This window comes from Anguilla anguilla, chromosome 6 (genome assembly GCF_013347855.1).
Source record: "Anguilla anguilla isolate fAngAng1 chromosome 6, fAngAng1.pri, whole genome shotgun sequence".
In the NCBI taxonomy this organism is placed as follows: Eukaryota; Metazoa; Chordata; class Actinopteri; order Anguilliformes; family Anguillidae; genus Anguilla; species Anguilla anguilla.
The window spans coordinates 29,163,506-29,185,613 of record NC_049206.1 but is presented as its reverse complement, the minus strand read 5'-3'; the positions used below and the strand labels follow the sequence as shown (position 1 = coordinate 29,185,613).

Here is a 22,108-nt window from a genome sequence, read left to right as displayed (position 1 = left end):
GAATTACCTAAATTAAACCCAAATATCAAAGTAAGGTGGTTCAGATGGTATTACAGGTAATCATGATAACATTATAAAACCCATGGAAACTAGATGAATTCACAAAAGAGAATTGTGTCATCAGAAAAACAGTGACAGTATATTTTATTGATAACCACAAATGCGTGTGTTTATGTTTGCTTAATTATGTATTTTTGTTAATGACTCTAAGGCAAAACCCAGGATTTCCCAAACACAAATGGAACTGTCAAAGTAGAGAGGGGGATCAAGGCTGTTTATATTCTAATCCTTTCTTATTGCAGTACTAAGACGGTATGTCAAACAAGAATCAAAAGCTGATTTGTGCAGGTATATGAAATTATGTGGAATGCAGTTCTGTTCAAAGGAAACTTTCAAGGAATGGGTAAATAATTTGCAGCCACTCATGGATTTTGAAATGGATATGTTACAAAAAAATTCAATGAAAATCGAGTCTTTCCTGGACTAATACTATACAAGCAAATGGGGCAGATAATTACTACAGTCCAAGACATTACCGTTAGTTTTCAGAATGATTAACAGATGTGTAACACCACTTTGTATTATGCCCTCAATCTGTGCTTCTCAATCCACGAACACATCTTGAGCAGGTGACCTGTAGATGCAATTAGAGTAATGAAGAGATTAATGTCAGAATCCCCTGTGATTGACAGGTCACTTGTGTGAGATACAGCTGTGGAGTGGAAACCCTTCCTCAACCTCAATGGTCCTCAACAGGAGTCAGATTTATTAATAAGCCCATCTGCAGCTCTAATCAGCACGCCAACTGGAGACAGAATTCAGTGTCATCACGCTTGACTTCAAGAGAAACGTTGCGTCAATGCAAAGTACTTTCTCTTGTAACCTTTTAGTCATACCACAGGTGAAATAATTCTTCCACATTGAGTTTTCTGAAATTCAAAAACTCATGTCATTTCTTCCAAGACTACAGTCAAAGCACTTATGATGTGGTAATCCCTTTCTCTGCAATCCAACGAATGTAGATTTTTATCTTCCTAAGAACTATAGGCGAAACTGGCTGAAATTCATATGCCACTTTTAAATTAATGGTAATGTCATACTTTTACTCCTCCCCCCCGCAAATGGAAATGCCATATTGTATTTGTAGGTGTCGCATTACTGAACACACATTCAGCAAAGCACTGCCAACCATTTATTCATTACATTGTGCAGTTCATAAGCAAAGCAGTACACGCCATGTATGGAAGGGCTAAACTTCATGCACAGATGGCACAGGCAGATCACAGGCACCTGACTGACTACAGTAGAGCCATGGGGCATGCCACCATGCTGAGAGCTAGGGCTATAGCTCAGGCTCAGAGATCTCAAACTCTAGCCCTGACTGAAGAGCTTGGGCTTTAGCTCAGAGATCTCAAACTCCAGTCCTGACTGAAGAGCTTGTCCTTTAGCCCAGAGATCTCAAAATCCAGTCCTGACTGAAGAGCTTGTGCTTTAGCTCAGAGATCTCAAACTCCAGCCCTGACTGAAAAGCTTGTGCTTTAGCTCAGAGATATCAAACTGTAACCCTGACTGAAGAGCTTGTGCTTTAGCTCAGAGATATCAAACTGTAACCCTGACTGAAGAGCTTGTGCTTTAGCTCAGAGATATCAAACTGTAGCCCTGACTGAAGAGCCTGTGCTTTAGCTCAGAGATATCAAACTGTAACCCTGACTGAAGAGCCTGTGCTTTAGCTCAGAGATATCAAACTGTAACCCTGACTGAAAAGCTTGTGCTTTAGCTCAGAGATCTCAAACTCCAGCCCTGACTGAAGAGCTTGTGCTTTAGCTCAGAGATCTAACTGTTCTCATGTACCTGTTCTCTCAGCTAGTACTTTTAGCAGTCTCTAATTTTAATCTTCTAGTACAGCATCCTGGTAGGTTTGCATGATGTAAGTTATATAAAATGATTATAGTGTATTGTATATTATTGGTCTATACTGCATGTCAGGCTCACATAGTAGCACGCAGTCCATAGCATGTGGAGGGCCATGAATACAGTCAGCATGCTGTTTTTGGTGCAACAACTTTCTGTTTATCTGCCCCACAAAATAGCCCTAACAAACTTGGTGAGATAAATGGCTGTGCAGATGCTGAGTGTTACTTTCTTTCTGGATGGTAGTTGGTATCCATGCACCCAGAATATGGGGTTTTCAGTCCAGATATTCTGCCACCTTCACATAGCAGAAGGCACACTAAAAAGAACATCATCTATGTTTTATGAAAATGGATCACTACAATCTGACCAAGTCTCCTGTTTGCAGTCCTTTCTCATGTGCCTTGTCTTTTAAAAGGGAAATGACTGAACTCAGTGAACATATTATAGCAGGCCATCATTAATACAATGCATGAATTTCAAAAGGTACACAACCAATTAAATGTATGTAAATGGAACAAATTTACATTTCCTCACCTTTCATATTTCCTGGGACTTTTATGTTGGAGTAACATCAGTTAGACATCCTTCTATTAGCTGAATGCATTTAATAGCTCACCAAGCAAAGAAAAAAGAAACACCTAAATTTCAATATCACTAGAGCTGCAAGAGTACTAGGAAGTCTTAAGTAGTCAGTATTAAATACTTAGAAATTAGATTTTTTTAGAGGAGTGGATGTTTTAATTGCTTCATAGTTTTCCTATGAGGAAATGGCATGGCTTCACTAGCCATTTAAAACCATTTATCAAATAAAAACATCATGAACAATATTTTCAGGAAAATTGTTTTTATTAACCAAATTAACAAGGCATTAAATCTACTTACTAATGTTCAAACTGCAGTCAACTGGTGATAAAAGCAGGCCACTTTGCAACCGAATGACATGGTTCATTTGACTGATGGATCAAATGGTCGTGCTCACTGAACTAGGCTGACAACCCTTACAGGACCCCGCAAGGGAGACCTGCCTCAGGTAGGGTACTTTCACACCAATTATAGGAAATATCCCCCAAGACCCATGACATCATTATTGGCGCTCAAAACCCTTACAAGTTACTAAATGAGGGTTTACCTGTGTCAGCTTCGTGAAGTGCCTACAGCCGAGTTGCTAAGACTTCTCATTATTTAGTTCAGAGAGGAAATGAAAAGCCTCCACCTTTGCCGTCAGGAGCACAGGAAAAGTTCACATGTATGCCATTACGGACTTAATGCATAAAATGACATCAACAGTAGGCAGCTACAGTATAAAACCCCTCAAGATCCTGAAGAATCACAGGGGCCTTCTCAACAGCAGGCCAAGGGGGCTCCGGGCCTCTGGCTGCACGTTACAAGAGATTTGCACGCCATGCATCAGTGCAGGCCGAGGCTGCTGACAGGAGCCAATGGGTGGCTGGCTTCGGGGGAGGGGGTGGGGAGGGGAGGGGAGGGGGGGCTATCGTTGGCCCAGTGCTGCCTGAAGTACACAGCATCAGAGGCCAGAGCACGCCTCCCCCTGAACTGAGGGAACGATGATACTCCAAAGTGCCGCTGTCAACTGCGTTTAGCGTCAGCACAGTCCCTGAGGCCACCTGGCAGACCCTCCCCCCCACCCCCCACCCCGCACAAGAGCAGGACCACCGCGCTTCCTGTCACATGACCACACTTGGGGTCTGCAGCCGTCTGCCTGACCGCACACTCACCAGCTCAGTTAAAAAAGAAAAGGACTAACAGTTCCCATCATTGCTCATTGATAAATTTATTGAAATGTAGACAAGACATATGTGTTTCTCAACCTGCAGCCCGAGTCACACAATAGTGAGGCCCAATTTACACTTTGTGGAAAAAGAATGCCTTTGTAAATTACAATACCAGGGACCAAAATGTAGAGCACCACACATTACCAGTCTATGTGGTTGCCTCTACAGGAAAAGTTTGTGTACCGTTTTTTTCCCCCATTGCAAAAAAACCTGGCACATTCTGTTTGGAACATACAGCCCAGGATTGAGAAACGCTGCATTACAGATTCATACATAGTGAGAATAACTATGAAATGGATACTAAACAAGCCATGGATACAGACTCACAACTGTTCATCACTGGAATTGTTCAGTTGTTATTCACATATACCTTTTTCTTCTGTGACTGGTGAACTGGAGTGAACTGAAGCACTGTACACGGATACAGAGTATATATAACAAAATGCACTTATCCATGTCTGAGGTCACGCCATTCACTCCCCAAATTGAGTGAATGACGTGCACTTCATATTTCATAACTACAATATAGCAGCGACTCTCAAACAAGGTAGAGGACCATAATTCAGAAAAACCAGCTTTTACTTTTTTCTCTTTTTTTTGGCGATGTGGGTTTGAATCAGCCTGGCAGCATTAATCACAATGTATAAATGGACACAGAAAAGAAAAAATCAATGCTGGGTACCCTCGGCTCCAGAAAATTGACACACATTTTATTCATCATTTTGATCCTGTAAAATTGCTCACAAATACACAGCATGCTCATCAAATGCATAGAAAAGCACTGTGTGTTTGCAGAGGTTTTCCCACACAACACTGAAATGTTTCGCCCTGTATGTTCTGTCGTGCTCACAGTAGATGTGGCTTTAAGCTTACAATCAAACAATGAATCATATGCACATATGCAATCTCTTGTTCTATACCACTGGAAAGACACATAACTAAAGTGACAGGGTTGACATTGTAGGAGAACACAGAGGTTTCCAATACAAGCGGAATCCTACAGAAAACTGAGCCCAACAATGTATTCATTTTTATCAAACATGACTTTTGTATAATGCTATAAATTCAAATTTTTACTTAAATTATTTTCAAGGATAATCTCTCTCTCTCTCTCCCACTCACACACACACAGACACACTCGCACGCACACACATACGCATACACACATAGATACACACGCACACAAGCACACACAAGCACACACACACACACACCTCTTTTGTGATACGTTCTTTTCATAACATTTTTAAATCACACTCAATGCTCGGTTTGTTTCATTTAGTTCATTAAAGGGTCTTTATTCTACACACAACTTTTCATAACCCTAATTTCAGCTGAAGAGGACTCAGAAAGTTCAAAACCTTGAGAAAAGAAAAAAAACATTTAAAACGCAATTACTACACGTCAGTATTTAGACCTCTTTCAACCACAATATATGCACCAAATGGCATGCAGTTTTTTTCTGCAATGTCTGCAATCAGTCTTCAATAAATGTAAATATTGGCACAAGGACACTATCCTATCACTTATATTTGGTCAACTATGTTTTTAAATATCTTTCATAAATATACATAAATATCTAAGAGTTGACTATTTCTGTTCTGAAGTGCAGGTATAGTTATTGATTTTACCATACACAACATATTCTGTTCATACAGTCTGTTATAATGATATGAGCTCACAAATATTTGTATTTTGTCACACTACCAAAATAATTGTAAAATATACACTATAAAAACCGGTCTTACAGCTTCTTTCATAACATTTTAATCTTTTCACAACTTTGAAACAACAGAAATAGTTGACATTTTTCATTTGAAATAGAAGTGCCCACTGGCCAGGGATCAGCCCACAGTATCTGTAGGCTATGGAACCAAAATGGAGGACAGTAACTAGGCACAGGTGTACAGCGACTGCACAACACAATCTGCCAAATCGAGCAATTTTCCTCCCCTGAAAGAGTGTGATGCAGTACTATACGTTACACATTTTTCATATCATATTAAAGAAAAGATCGTTAACAATGCTTTAATAAAATCTGAGACATCTACTATCTCTGCCGATTATAACAAGATGCGCTAGCTAAATGCAGCCCAATCATGTCTTGCAGACAGACCTGTCTGTCACAGATGCTGTACTTTTGCCATTGTTCTCTGAGGGGTCTAAAACAAAATAAAATAACAACAATAATGAAATGCTGAACAGACTGCCACTCATCTGAAATATTGCCTTCACTCAAATTTCTATTCAGTTCTCAGTTAGTCAGAATTAGGTCCAAGGTAAACTCATTGCATTAATTTGCATCATTTTGCATCTTGGTAGCCCAGCGCACCACCGAACATCCACACACCCACCAGAGGGTTTAAATGCACACCTCCGCCTAGCACGGTCAGATTAAAGAAACAGCTAAATAATCACCTTATTTAATTACTGCCAATGTCAAAATGGCAATTACATCAGCAGCTAACAGCCAGACATTTTACAGAGGACGCTCCTCCACATGGAGCCAGTTTCAGTTCCAGAATTTTTTCCCCAGTGGATAAATATAAATATCTGGCTATTTTAGAACTGATTTCCAAGTGTGCCATGTAGCATTTGTTTATTTGCAATGCATGGTACACACATATCAATGTTACACATGCCAGTGAAAGACCCCAGGAACAGCCAAGGTTTGAAAAGAAAATCCGGTGAATGAATGCTGGACCTCCATAGCAGGTCTATTCAGTCAAATTCCACTGAACTGCAGCCTTCATATTGACAATCGAACTGAAGCCTGCTAGCTTTCTTTCTTCATTATACAGCCTTAATAATTCCTTTTGATATTCACCAAAGGAATTATATTTCTAAGAAAAGGACATGCTGAGATTTGTTACTGCTAGGATAAAGCACATCACAGCTTGCATATCTGTTACCACACACGAAACGAGGTTAGAAGTGCCAAAGGAGCAGGTCTAAATTCTCCGGGTGAAACTAATATGCATGCTGCTCCCACCTGCTTTGACAACATGTATACATCTTGCTCAACGTGAGATGAATGTACAATTGTTCCCCACTAATATGGAGTGGATAACAACTCAATAATGTGTCTACTAGTGTTTGTCTGAAAACTCATCATCTATAAATGCAAGTAAATGTGTCTGTCCTGGTAAATCAGAGAAATATTGACACACAACTTCACTACAGTCCATTTAAACCTAATATTGCACTTAAGTCATAGACATACAAAAGTTAAAATTGTAGGCATATACAGGTGTGAAAGGTGTATGTGCAAACAGATGTGAAATTTGCAGGCATACAGATGGTAAAGGTGTAGGCATATACAGGTGTGAAAGGCATATGTGCAAACAGGTGTTAAAGGGGTTCATGAACTGCATATATGTACCTTAATGTTTATGTTAAAGCATATATGCATAGAGCTATTAAGGTCTGAGTGCATGTAGGTGTGAAAGGTGTATGTGCATGTATGTGGTAAAGGTGTACTGTATATGCATAGTGCTGATCAAGGTAAAGGTGTATACAGGTGTCAATAATGTCAATTTTTTCTTGTCTCCCAATTTTAGGAAAAGTTACATGAAGACAATTCATTGGTGCACATCTTTGTAAACCATCTCAACAAACAGACTTATCTTGCAACTGGGAAAAAAATCATCACATCAAATGATCAAGAATGAATGCTTGCAAAACAAAAAAGGGACAAAAAACACCATGAATGTACTTAGAGAGGTCTGGCTCTGGTTCACTGTTATCTTAATAGCTCATTATGAGTGTATATGTATGTTTATTGATCACGGCTTGTGATTTACAAGGAAAACAACAATGTCACAGGAAGGTGCAATTTCAATATCAGTTCTGATCAATTTACTGATGGTGTGGAGAGCTGTTCCCAGTGGACAGTCTGTGAAGTGTTGTTGGTTCGCCTGTGTAAGGAGCTCCACTTGGTTGGTACTGATACACCTTTCCGCTGTCACAGTGACCCAGGAAGACCCTCATACCCTGTGTGGTCCGCTGGGGCTGCCTCTTCAGTTACAGAAACCCAGGCGTCCTCTGACTATTTGGGCCAGTTGACTCTGACGAAGAACGGGTGGGATTTAATGTCCTCCACTCCTGCTCCCCCCGCCCCAAGTCTCTCCAGGGGATTGAACTGCAGAAGCTATGAATGACACAGAAACACATCAAATTGTTTCATTATAATGTCAAAGAGAAAGACTGGAATTTTTATCCCTATAACCCATACAAATATGGGTTTCCTAAACTATGTAAAACTGCCAGCTTTCATGAAATGCCCATCTGAGGTGCTCGCATCACAAGTGCATCACTGAAATGTAGTCGAATGGGAGATTATGTGTTATGGTGCTTACACAGCCTAATAAATTAAAAAGCAAAACAGTCGACAAACAATCATTCATAGAAAATAATTATAAAACAGTAATTGTAATAATACAATGTAATAACAAAACTGTAAACATGTGACAGATGATAAAGTAATATATTTATAATATATTAAAGTGGCAGAAATAGTTGAAAGTATCATAAAGTATCACAGAGGGATGTTTCCACTACACATCCACAAAATATATATAAGTAATGTCATTAACTGTTATAACACTCGTTTCATATCAGGCATAAAATCCATATTGAAAAAATCTCAGGATCGTATGGGCGTGGTCGGGAGCACCCCGTCACCCCACCTCCCGACTGAACTCGTCCAAAATGGTCCCTCCCACAAGTAAACAAACACACACATGGCTAAACAAACACACACAGGACATACACAAATGGTATCCCCGATGCTCAACAGCACCAAATGCAATTAGCAAAATTTACAGAAAGATTTGTGTGGAAATCCCACCTTTTAACCCAGATTCCAGATTCAGTCTGCGATTTCAGCAAAACGGGAAAATATGAGCCCCTACATATAGCTTGCTGTAGCCTACCTCATAAAGGGAAATGATTAGCAATAGTCTAATTCTCAATATTAGAGAACATTTTCCAGTGCATGCTTTGGCACAAACAAAAACCTTCAAGGTGAATGTTCTGCACTATTCATAGGCAGCATCATGCATTCATGACATCATGAAGGACCTGGATCCAACAGCTCAGAGCCCGGTAATACAATGAACTTCACCCATTCAATCTGCACATAGGAACTGATGTAAATGCTTATAGCAATGCAACTGATTTCTCGTACTGTCACTGATGCTTAATACACACCATAGTAACCCAAAACAATGCAGTCTGAAGCCATTTACGGATTTACCTTTATAGTCACTTTAATACATATATTATAAATTATATTATATATCGTAAATTAATTTAGGCACCTTGCCTAATTGACACCTGCTTCCTAAATGTAGTTATCTGTCTTGATGACATTTGGAGGCTTGTTTGAGGTGCCATAAATGTGCATGTGGCCACAAATTTGTGTGGAAGCTGTCAATCAGCCATAATAATTTAGCCAAACCCCCTGCAGGTAATTTATTTTTCTTAAAGAAACATTTGTGTTTTAGAATCGCACCTTGACTATGAAAACAGGGTCTTCAATATTCAAATGATGTTCAATTAGAGAGTGTAAACTCCAAATATGTGGCAAAGCACTTTTAATGAGTGATTACTACAACTATAAGTAGCATGCAAAATTTGCCATGGTGATCTCCAACACTGAGATTCAGCTTCCTAGCCTTTCTTGATTCACCTGCCTTGAAATACAGCTTGAAATGCCAGACGCAGAAAACCAGTTTATTAAAATATCTGTCCTACTCCTTCATTAGGAAGCTGTTTTCATGACAGCGCTTTTGAGTAACACACATCCAATTAATGACATACCTTCCTTTCAACAAGCAAATCTTTCTCTCATTAAAGAAACACTTTTCATTACCTGAATGCCTGCTCCTCTGGGACTTCAAAGTTGAAATGACCAAAATCCATTCACAGTGCTGTTTGCTTTTATAGACATGCTTGGAATGCTTACGTAAAAATGTCTGTCCTTTCAGTCTCCAGTTTGAGCGGAAAACTCCTCAATCCTGGATCACAGTCTTGAGAGTCAACAGTCCCGGTTTATAGTCTCATTCATGTTAGTGACTTATTTCCTTTGACTGACTCACCCAAAGCTACTGGAAATGCTAGGAACTGGTTAGGCAATCTAAATGGCATAGAAGAATGAAATATATGCTGGTAAGCAGCAACTTTAAAGGGCAAATTCAGATTAATGCGCACATGGATAATTACATAATCTACACATTGTCCAGTAAACCTGTTGAGGTCCCATACGGTGCTTGTCTCAATGTTTGCCGTTGTCATTCATGTCATCTGGGTGCACTTATTGACCGTAATGGAGAAACATTTTGTCAAAGAAAAAGGGAGAAGAACGAAGACGAGTGCAGGGGCGTGCGTTCCACCTACCTGCTGCAACAAGGATTTCGCTTCTTCGGACAGGAAGTCAGGCAGGTTGAGCGATGTGTGCCGGCTGATTCCGGCTGGATGACACTGGCAGAGGGACTGGAAGAGCGACACAGAGGAACAGAATCTGTTGACGGCTATGCAAAGCAAGACCACCATCAAACACATCCTCACCATGGTCCTCATTCACAAAACCGTCCTAAAATTCTTCTTACTTTTGTAAACTTACTGTAAGTTTCAACAAAAAAAAACTAACATGGGATTCATGAAACATGCACATTCAATTTTTTTGCACGTCCCAGGTGTATCAGATGATGAATGCCAACTGTTTGTAAAATTGGACGTGCATGCCTGTTCATCATCATTAGCACAAGTAAGCACCCTAGCAGTCCTATATACGACATACTGTATTCAGGGATGTGTGCAAACATCAACCATATTGCTCTCTGCAAACATATCTGTGCTTTCCCTAAAGAAGCACTCTCTACCCAAGGCCAAGTAATCCAACAGCAGCAAATAGGCCTTTGCTGCTGTAGGTGTTTGGTTTTTTTGCACATTTGTGTTTTTCTGCGCACCAGACTTCCTCAGGAAAAGACATTAGGCGGGCTCTCAAGCAGCCTGGTTGGTAGAAGTGACTGCCACAAATCCGGGCTGGGCCCTGTAGCTGCAGAGACCGCCTGGTCGCTATTTGCAGACGATGAATGAGAGTCTCATTCAATGAGTATGAATGAGAGACACAGACAAAGACTCAATTAGCGTTGGCCATGTGCGGAGTGGGTTTATCTTAGCCAGGGTTTCCAGAGTCGCCCTGCAGCTCCAGTGTTTCAGCCTGCATGTGCCTGCACTGCACAGCTCCTAACATGGGGCACAGAGGGCACTGCAGAGCTCCTAACATGGGGCACAGAGGGCACTGCAGAGCTCCTAACATGGGACATGGAGGGCACTGCACAGCTCCTAACATGGGGCACGGAGGGCACTGCACAGCTCCTAACATGGGGCACAGAGGGCACTGCACAGCTCCTAACATGGGACAGAGAGGGCACTGCAGAGCTCCTAACATGGGGCACAGAGGGCACTGCAGAGCTCCTAACATGGGGCACAGAGGGCACTGCAGATCTCCTAACATGGGGCACGGAGGGCACTGTACAGCTCCTAACATGGGGCACAGAGGGCACTGCAGAGCTCCTAACATGGGGCACAGAGGGCACTGCAGATCTCCTAACATGGGGCACGGAGGGCACTGCAGAGCTCCTAACATGGGGTATGGAGGGCACTGCACAGCTCCTAACATGGGGCACAGAGGGCACTGCAGAGCTCCTAACATGGGGCACAAAGGGCACTGCACAGCTCCTGACATGGGGCAAGGAGGGCACTGCACAGCTCCTAACATGGGGCACAGAGGGCACTGCACAGCTCCTAACATGGGGTACAGAGGGCACTGCAGAGCTCCTAACATGGGGCACAGAGGGCACTGCACAGCTCCTGACATGGGGCAAGGAGGGCACTGCACAGCTCCTAACATGGGGCACAGAGGGCACTGCACAGCTTCTAACATGGGGCACAGAGGGCACTGCACAGCTCCTAACATGGGGCACAGAGGGCACTGCACAGCTCCTAACATGGGGTACGGAGGGCACTGCACAGCTCCTAACATGGGGTACAGAGGGCACGGACAGCACAGCAGCACCTGCAGGTGCAACCACCTGAAAATAAATAGTAGTTAATTTTTTTTTTTAATAGTTTTTTTTAAATAGTTTTTAAATATATTTTTTGCCAAAATATCACTTCTGCCTACCTGCAGCGAAAATGACAAAACTATGCAGCTCCCTCTCAGCCTCTCATTTTGTTTTATTTATTATTAATTTGGTTGTTTCATTTGAAATGTCACAACTGACCTATGTTGCAGGGCACCTGCACAAAAGGAAGTATAGAAGTAAATTTTATTATATTATTATTATTATTATTATTATTATTATTATTATGTAGTTTGATTTATGCTTCTATTTAAGGTAAATGATGCCTCTGTCAATCTGAAGCACAACAAAATTTGTACCTCACATGTTCAGCAGTCATCAGACATGACACCTCTGTTAACATACCAGGCAGAAAAGCAGTCTGTATGATCCTAGCCATTTACTCACACCTTCACACAAACAGACAGGATCTTAGCAGAAAAAGAAGAGAAAAAGGAAAAGAAAAGAAAAAACAGGAAAACCCTACTTCAGGGCGTTTTATTAGAACAAAAAGAAGACCTGGTTGTGAACCTAGCCCGGCACAGCTGATAAACGCTTTGCCTTAAAGAGTGTTTGAGGAGCGGTGGTCTAGGACAGCCGCTGAGGGCAGCGACAAGCTGTGTTAGCACAGTGACAGCTGACAGGCCAGCCTGCAGGCCTTGGACACAAACCCCAGTCTGCCCGGGTCTCAGCAAGCCAGTAGCACAGTGATGACACTCCGGAGATTACATATAAAATAAGACTCAATTGGGAGCAAGATGCTGCTGAATTACTAAGGAAAATCCTTACACACATATACACATATACACACATACACACACACGCACACACACACACACATCTACAGCATTTATGATGCTGCTATTTTCTTATCCTTTTCTTACACATCAGATGTCCGAATCACAATATTTTCCCACAATGTTAACAGGCAGAGAAATCTGAAGAGCAAAAAGTGAACACATGCCTGGCATGCCTATTGTACACATAAGTAAAACATCAACCGGAGGTTATCAACATTCATTTTTACTCATTTCATTGCACATAATTCAGGAACACTGCTCCCAATCTATTTACTCATTAAATGCATACAGTTGCATTTACTGCAAATTGAATAGCTGTTAGAATATAGCGATTTAGGAGCTAACAGCTATAAAAGTTCCACTGGTAATCCTAAAAATTAAATGATTAAAAAAGCACCGGTAATTATAAATAATTAGCTGACTATTAAATTTGATAATATAACTCTCATATTTAAGACCCTTTGACACGTGCCCATCTTTGGTCGACTAACAAACCGTGTGTAGCGAAATGTTACTCAATGTACGAATCTTCATTTCCCATTTAAATGTGCATGCGCATAATAAATACATTTCTTTCCTGCAGGTCTGTTACTTATTTAGTGTGACTATAGTTACATGTATCATCAGATTACACACTCACAAATTCCACAGCAATATTTTACCTCCTGGCTCTGTTATTACATATATTCAAATACTTGTGAATTGCTTTAACTTTATCTGGAAGGAGTCTAGAGAAAACTGTGACTTTCCACCATGTTAAGACACAACTGTCCATAATGAAAATGTTGAGAAAACAAAAACTCACGCAAATATATAACATACTGTACTGAACACTATCCTTTCTAATTACCCTAAACATGTTACAGCTAAACTTGTGAAAGGTGTTTGGGTGGCAGACCCCATAATCAGGGAAAATAATAAAATGCAGAGCATGTTTATTATTTACAGAATGGCAGTTGGTCACTAGGCCAGATGGTATCCTAAAGTTACTCTAAACACATGAACTTCAAAATACATTTGTTTCACATGAAACTGGGCAAGTAGATCCATTAGATCATGTACCTGGACTATTACACATGCTTTTGAGAAAATGGCTGGAGTCCCACTAGTACTTAAGACTGCTCCAGGCAGGGTGGCTCATCTTATGATGCTGGGAATGCATCTTCATAAACACTGGCAAAGTCTGGGCTGCAGAAGGAGCTCATAATGCATGTTCTTACCACATGGTTAAAGGGATATTTGGAAGGCTCATTACACATAAAGATCTGGACGGATACTAAAAATAATATAGCAGCAATGATGGCATAGCCCAGATGAGCTACCATATGGATTAATAATTTCTCCAATCCTGCATGTACTGTGTGTGTGTGTGTGTGTGTATGTATAAACAGTACAGGCTAAATGTATTAGGCCACATGTTTTTTTTTTTTTTTAAACCTTAGGTAGAGAAGAATTCAGTTAATATACGTCCATTTATTGAATAACAAACAAAAATCCGGAAGGGAGCAAATACTTTCTCACAGCCCTGTACGTTACAAGTAACAGTTGTACTGGTGTTGGTCCCCCAATTTTACAGCTGTGCAAAATTAACGGATGAACATAAAAGTAAATCAAAGCACTAAAGCGTAATATTTGGTTGCATAGCCCTTAAATGCAATAACTGCATCAAGTCTGCAACTCATTGATGTCACCAAACATTTGGGGCCACCAAGTCATTTGTGACTAGTTTCAGGTGCAGATAACAAACGGGTGCACGGGGATGGAAGTGCTGTATCTACATGATCTACATCATCATAGGGTGCGCTTCTCTCCTTAAGGCATATGCACAAATAACTGGCTGATTATGTATTGAATTCCATTGAATTTACTAAGGTTAATGCAATTAAGGAGGGTCAATTTTTGCATGAAATTTCTCTGTCTCTAAAGAGCAGGGGCAAATCAAGGCTCAAGCAAGACAGAGACACAAGAATAGGCATCAAAGATGCGCCGAGGGAATCGTTGAAACAAGAATAACACTATTTCAACGGTCCAAAATCATCAAACTGATGGTTAAGCAGCCATGCAATAATTAAGGCTGGGTGTTTCTAATGGAAAATATTGGCTAAAGTCACAGAGCAATCACGGCAAAGTTGTTAAAAAATCACGGAAAACTGAAAGAAGAAGCAGAAATCACAGAATGTTAAAAAAGATTAAATGAACCAAAAGATCTCATGATCAGCAGTGGGAAAAGACTGCTGACTGTAACAAGTGTTTGAAGTTTCAAAAAAATCAGTGGACTGTTGCCGCAAGTTTAAAAAAAAAAAAGAATAAATACATTGACAAGCTGTTGCATTTAGTTGCTTTTGTCCATCACGGAAAGAGAGTGCTTTTTGCCTTTAACAGAACATTCTTAGAACCACAACATGCTCAAATTGCATTAACAAATAAAAAACATGGTTACTGTTTGTTTGTTTTTATTTCTTTAAAGTAACATGTGGTAGATTAGATTAGATTACAGGCATTTAGCGGACGCACTTATCCAGAGCGACTTACACAATTTTTACATCCATTTATGAAGCTGGATATATACTGAAGCAATGCAGGTTAAGTACCTTGGCTCAAGGATACAACAGCAGTGTCCTACCCGGGAATCGAACATGACCAGTTTGTTACCCATTACACCACACTGCCGCCCTGGTGCGTGTTGTAGCCTATATTGTGAGGTTATTGATTATCTGATGGAGCACCTGTAGCAACTGACTGCAGCTTGTGTTATAGGTACAATAGAAAATTGTTGAAAAATCACAAAAAGCACTAAAACGGGAAAAACACAGCACTGCCAAAGAAAGAAAAAAAAAGAGAGAGACAAAAATCATGAAACCAGTGACACTTGTGACCTCTGTGACAAACACCAAGACATATAACTAATTACTCTTCTGGGAGAAATAAAAAATGACCTAGAACTTCCCACACAACGTTCCCATTTCATCCAGCCGATAGTCAAGCCTTGCATCATTACACTCACAACTGGATCATTTCAATCGACAACTGACGCCGTAGCTGGAATATCACAGTCCACATGTTGTCTACTGATTGTAGAGCTGGATACGCTCATACACTCTTCAGCAAGTGAAATGCGTGTTCGTTTTGATTCAAATCAGGGAACCGAACTGGCCCGTCCAAAACCTTCCGCTTTTTTCCCACTCATGAATGCTTTGGCTGTGTAGACAGTGTGTTTCGAGTCATTGTCTTGCTGCCGGATGAAGCGCTGGGCAATAATTTTGAAGGAATTTCTTTTTACAAAATCTGTCTGTACACTTCTGAATTCATCCTACTGCCACCATCCTCTGTGACATCATCAATAAAGATGAGTGAGCCTGTTCCAGAAGAAGCCATACATGCCCAAGCCATGACACTACTTCCTCCATATTTCACAGATACCGTGGTATGCTTTAGATCACGGGCTGTTCCTTCCTTTCTCCTTTACTTTTTGAGAAAAAAATTGCAAATAATACCTAGTAAGTCACTTACGAATAGTAATTAGTAATTAATAATAATGTTCCTGCTGAATCAGCTTTAACAACTGGGTATAAAAATTAAATACACTCACATTGACTCTCCATCTGACCTTGTTATTCATGCACTGAGTCATGCACTGTCAGAGGTAAAGCTGCACCTCCTTGGTCCCAAAACAAGGGACTTCAGTGCTGGACTTCTGTCTTTCATCCAGGAATCCCATGCCTGGCTGAAATAACCTAGAGATCCGGCCCTTCCCCTAGACCCCTTGGCTCCACCAGATGGAGGAGGGGGCAGAGAGGGCTGGCGCAGGGACACCTTGGCACAACTGGAAAGTGCCAAGCCGGCGCGGGAAGCCAAGACGCGCATCCCCTCAGTCTTCTACACCCTTGCCACTCAACTTGCCGGGTGACTTTCAACCTTCGTTCCACTTTCGCTGCCAGAACTATCCTGTTTATTTGAAATTAACCTATTTTTTTTTTAGGAAAATCGATTCCCACTTTGTTGTATTTAACTTTTACAGTTTTGCTTTAAAGTGTAATTGCAATTGCATATTTTGATCACGTTCATTCATAAATGAGAGAATTTGCACGCAGCTTGTAATGGTACTGATGTTTAAGTGACATAAAGGTTCAAAAAAAGAGGAGGGAAACAATGTGACCTCCCTTTTTGGCGTGACAATCTGCTCATTGTCATTTTAAATGTTATTTGCACCAAAAATAACAGAAAACTGAAAAATCTGAGAAAGAGATTAATTATTTTAAATTATCCAGTTTTTTGTTATGAATGTGCAAGTAGTAGCAATGGAAGCTGGCATTGGCTGACAGTCACTGAAAGAGATGCTGAACAAAAATCCAGCCACAACCAGAATCAAAAATCGCCTGATGAAATGTTGCAACCTCATAGCAAATTAGAAAAAGGCTGCAACTCCAATAGAAAGAAAAGTGAAGCTGCCCACTAAAGGGGGCTGTTTCAGAAAGCGACAGCATTTCCTTCATTTCAGCAATGCATTAGCCACCTTTAGCACTTTGTGGATGCATTAGCCACCTTTTGCACTCACGCCATTAGTAAATTGGGATGTCCATTCACATTTATCTGCCAATCATGGGGGAGAGAGCTTTACCGATCCTCCACCATGATTGGCTGACAGAGTGAGAGCCTATTGGATTGGATATGTGGAATAAGCACTGGAGCAGACATGGTCTTATTTGAAACCTCTCCTTACCTTCCCCGTGAGCAGTTCAAACAGGATGGCACCCAAACTCCACCAATCACAGGCAGTGGTCTCCTCACATATGCTTCCAACTTCTAAATGAAGAAAAATGAGAAGAGAGAGAATGTGAATGTTACTCAAATGACCTTTCATTAGGTCAGTAGACACCAGGGGGCCTTTTAAGATGGGTCCACACTCAACCTATTGGGCAACTTAGTTGGATGCAACCAGGGGTGGCTCTTAAGGCTGTCTGGCACTATCCAGTCAGGCTGGCAGCCAAAAATTTCCAGTAGCCCAGCTGGAATGTTACTAGCCCTGTTCTTAACCAGTTTCCTATTACATTCACAGCATGTCTGGTACAATCTTGTCCAATGAGTTGTAATTCCAGCAATAATACTACTCACACAACAACAAAATGCATTTGTACATTAATAATCTAGGCTACATTGAGGGAACAACCTCGAGTGAGTGTTGACCCAACTATCTCAACAAATTTAAAAGCAGCAGCAGGATATTCAAGAGGCAGCATATGCAAAAAAAATGTATATATTTATTTGGATTAACAATTCATACATCAGGTTTTCACTGTTGAAATTAAACTTAGGCAATTTACAATTTAAACAATATGAAGATGACATTTAACAATTTAGGAAGTTAACTAGCTGGATACCACATCCCACACTCATCCTCCCTCCCTTTTCTCCATTCCTCTTAAAAGGACTGCTCTCATTTTTGTAATTAGCAGTAATTTCACTTCTTAATTCTTTGATGGAGGTGGGGGGAAGAAGATATGATGTGAATTCACTGCTAATTACAAAAAGAAGAGAGAACAGTCTGGAATAATGCATGATGATGTTTCGCTAACCAATAGCAGTATTCATAAGTGTCAGGATTTTGTACCTAAGGTTCACTTGCCTATTGCAGTGGGAACTTGTTTTGTGATTGAATTACGCAGGTGTCTCTCAACAACCTTAACTCAACTCCCACATATTTTTTTTTTAAGGAAGACTTATTTTTATCTTCACATCGCATTTTATACAAACCTCTTAAATCACTGCTGAAGAAATCTCACTCGTTTGACAGACTAGTGAGTTTGGACTCGCCTGCAATGTAAGAAACTTACCTACTTGTCCTACCCTCAAGTGAAACCAATTATGGACCACTTAGCAACTTCTTGTAAGCAGCATTAAAACTTGGGGAGAAGAGTACACATTGATTCTTGTAACTGACTGAAATACTTCTTCACAGCATTTCTGTCAGGTACAAACATCAATGTCCACTCCCTGCAACAAGCTGTCTGACTGCTTGCAAGTTGCTAAATTGTCCATACTTCTGCCTTGATATCCTATGAAGTCTAATTATGAAGCATTACACAAATATGAGTTACACAAATATTGTATAGCTTAGGAAAAACGATAGCTAATTTCAAGTTGAAATTACAGTGAGGACTGTAGAAAACATGAAACAATTCTGTTCTCTTTTCCTTTTGATTCAGGTGAAAGGACACACAGATGTTCAACTCTACAATGAAATTCAGACGCCTAGTGAAATTCATATAGCAAGGACACAATTCTAGAATCAAAAACCCTTTACAAGTGTTAATTATTTATATTTATAGTGCCCTTATTTCAATAAGAACATCAATATTAAAACAAGCAAATACAAACTGGGGCTAACAAGTACACATGGTACTTATTAGGCAGCTAGTTCACTTGCAACTTCAAGCAAGTTTTCACACTAGTATTTAATCATACATGTTTCTAATCCGAAGAGAGGCTAGATCTATATACAGGTATCTACCAAGAGAGTCGGACCATAGGAAGATGTAGCAAACTACTTCACTTGACAACCTAATGGGAAAAAAGACTGCAATGGTTAAGTCAGGAAACAAAAATGTAGAAAAGAAAAAATCAATGACAACATGGCTGTCCTTGGCAAGACAGCAAAACCTTAAGACGTCACAAAATAATTTTGATAAGAATAAAAATTTAATTTGCAAAGTAATTAAACCTGAAAATATAATTAAACCCCTCTCTATATAAACCCCCTCACACTCATACACTCTCATATGTTACTGCTTTTATCTCGGTGCGCCTGGACAGTTTGCGGCATACAACAAAGATGAGTGCTGCATCTTTTGGAAACCTACCTTTGTAATTTCATTGCTGCTGTATGGACACAGCTCAGAGCATACACTTAAATGAAAAGTGCATTTAAAAAATTCACATTTTCATCATTTTTTCATTGACCCACAATATAAATGTGTGACAAAATCATGAGATACACTAAATTGCTTTTCTGGACATTTAGATTATTTTTATTCATAGACATGAGAACCGTTTCATTCCTGCCCTTCAACACCAGAGAGGCTGAAGGTTCTGAAGTGCAATGCAGGGTTCCATGTCGTGCTGGATGTATTTAGCCATTTACATTGCAAAGATGATATCAACACTCATCATCTTTTACACAAGATTGGCAGCGATCCATTATTTCCTTTTCCCCACTGCTTTACTTTCCCAGACTGCAATGCGTGATTTTGGCACTGTTGCAGGTAGTAGAGAAAGCAATGCATTGTGGGAAATCGCATAATCAGTAAGAAGAGAAACGTGCATTTACATTAAAATTAAATCTAATCTTCATGTCCACAAAAATGTACTAGAATAAGAAGGTAAGAATGATGTTATAAAAGGATGTGCATCTGCCTTTTCCCAATCTTTTTAGTCCAGTGTTGATGGTGCTTGGCCCACTGGAGTCTTTTCTTCTTGTTAACAGCACATAGCAAGGGCTTTTTTGCGGATACACAACCCTTTAGACCAGTAGATTGTAGTTGCCGTTTCACTACAGTCAGGGGAACTGGTTTCTCTCGATTTGCACTGAGTTCTTCATGTAGTTGTGGTGCAGTTTTACGATGGTTTTTCTTGCTAGACAACAGAAGATATTTGTCTTCTGCCTCTTGATCTTTCTGGTCTTCACCTGGTAACATTACTGCCCATTAGCTGTAACCTTCTGAGTGTGTACTGAACACTGCACCTGGAAATCATAAGCCACGAAAGGCCATGTGGATTTCCAATACTAGAAAGGCCACATTCTTTTACTAACTTAAACTACCAAGCCTTACATGTCTCATCCAGAATTACAGCATCAATTACAGCACTCACAGTGAACTCATTTCATAAATATTATGAACCATTATGTTATGTCAACATAAAGGACACAACTGTATCAATTTCAATATTTTTATTTCTAAATTTTATCGATTTTGTTGTATAGGTGAGGGAAAATGCGCCAAGGTGTATTACAGTCTCATTGAGAAAAGTGCAATGTGCAAAACAAGAAAAACACAAAATGGAGAAAGTAGTCAAATAAATACAAAGAGCAATATTTAATTCAATATTCTATGACTCCAATGCCCACAATTATTTATAACCACGCTGAAGTTAATAATCACAGTAAATCCTCTTCATCAAGTGACTGTAGTGAATTTATTTTGTGGTTGTATGTGCAAAATTAGTTTCGATGCCGCTTGACCCAGCGTTCAGTATCAACGTATTGGTCATTCAGTTGGTGAATAGTGTGCTTGAGGAGAGAGCAACCCATTCACACCTGGGTATCAGCACCTATTACCGATTGTCTGGCAGGGGGGTTTTGTGAAGAAAATGGCACAAATGCCTGTATTTCTTTAATAAGTTGATTTTTTTAAATAATTCGAACAACACAGTTATTTTAAACACAGCTATTTAGAAAAAGTTGTGGACGGAGGAGGGTATTGTATTTGGAGCAATTTTCATTTTAAAGTCCAAACGCCCAATGGTGTCAGCTCTGGCCTTTCCAGTGTTAAAGCCCAGAGAGGAAGGAAAGTCATATCTGTGATTATTTTTTTAAGTAGAAGTACTGTACGTAGAAATTTTAACAAGTTTTTACTTTGGTTTGCTATTCAATAAATGAGCAGATATTAACTGAATTCTTTTCTACCTAAAAAAAACTACAGGTGGCCTAATACTGTACTGTGTATGCACTGTATACAATATAAACTCGTGAAATACACAAATATACTACACGTTCACTACTCCAGCATACATTACAGGACATGACACAACACTGTACTACAATACAGTTTGCTATAAGACAGAACCATATTTTTTAATTTCTCTCTGATTACAAAATTTTTAGCTCCAAGAAGAAATGCAAATTCTGTCAGTGGAATCAGACTGTACACAGACAGCACAAATTTTATGTTGTGCAAAAATACAAAAGTCTTCAGAGGCAAATGAGGACACGCAAAACCTGATTCTACCTCAGGCTTACAGTAACCTCCCCACTTCAAGTGGAAAAGGAACAACAAAGAAAGTAACCATAATCATCAATTACAATTGGGAACGTTCGATCAATGAGAGAGCTCTATTTGAGATGTTCCATCTTCACCTACTCATGTGGAAAAAAAAAAAGAAAAAAAAAAACACTTGTACCGCAATATCAACGGGATGCGGAGATTCACTCCACCGCCTGGTTCGACCTCTCCCAGGGAAATTAGTGGTAATCAGCTTCCCTTTCTGGGAAATTGGAGTCGTTTAGATAATTACGGCAACACCTGCCAAAGAATCAGTCACGGCCAGCCGTCGAGGTACGAAGAGGTAGAAGATGTAAGTGATGAGTAATAGGCAAGTTTACAGGAAGCAGCACATAGTTGAAAGGGCAGCTACAAAGATCATGCTCACAACATTTCAGTGTCTTCTAAACTGTGATCCATCAAGTACTATGCAATTG

At 40.1% G+C, this 22,108-nt stretch overlaps 1 protein-coding gene across 2 annotated transcripts in view; it reads right to left on the bottom strand.

The window, feature by feature from the left end:
- Positions 1-4,396: 4,396 nt before the first annotated feature.
- The window catches only part of rps6kc1 (ribosomal protein S6 kinase polypeptide 1), a 102,487-nt gene continuing 84,775 nt past the window's right edge, over positions 4,397-22,108 (bottom strand). For both annotated transcript variants that reach the window (XM_035422547.1, XM_035422548.1), the window contains 3 exons: positions 17,357-17,439; positions 10,107-10,202; positions 4,397-7,857 (listed from right to left, as the gene is read on the bottom strand). In XM_035422547.1, coding sequence (XP_035278438.1) covers positions 7,756-7,857; positions 10,107-10,202; positions 17,357-17,439 — 281 coding nt within the window. In that variant the 3' untranslated portion in view covers positions 4,397-7,755. The remainder of the gene's footprint in view (positions 7,858-10,106; positions 10,203-17,356; positions 17,440-22,108) is intronic.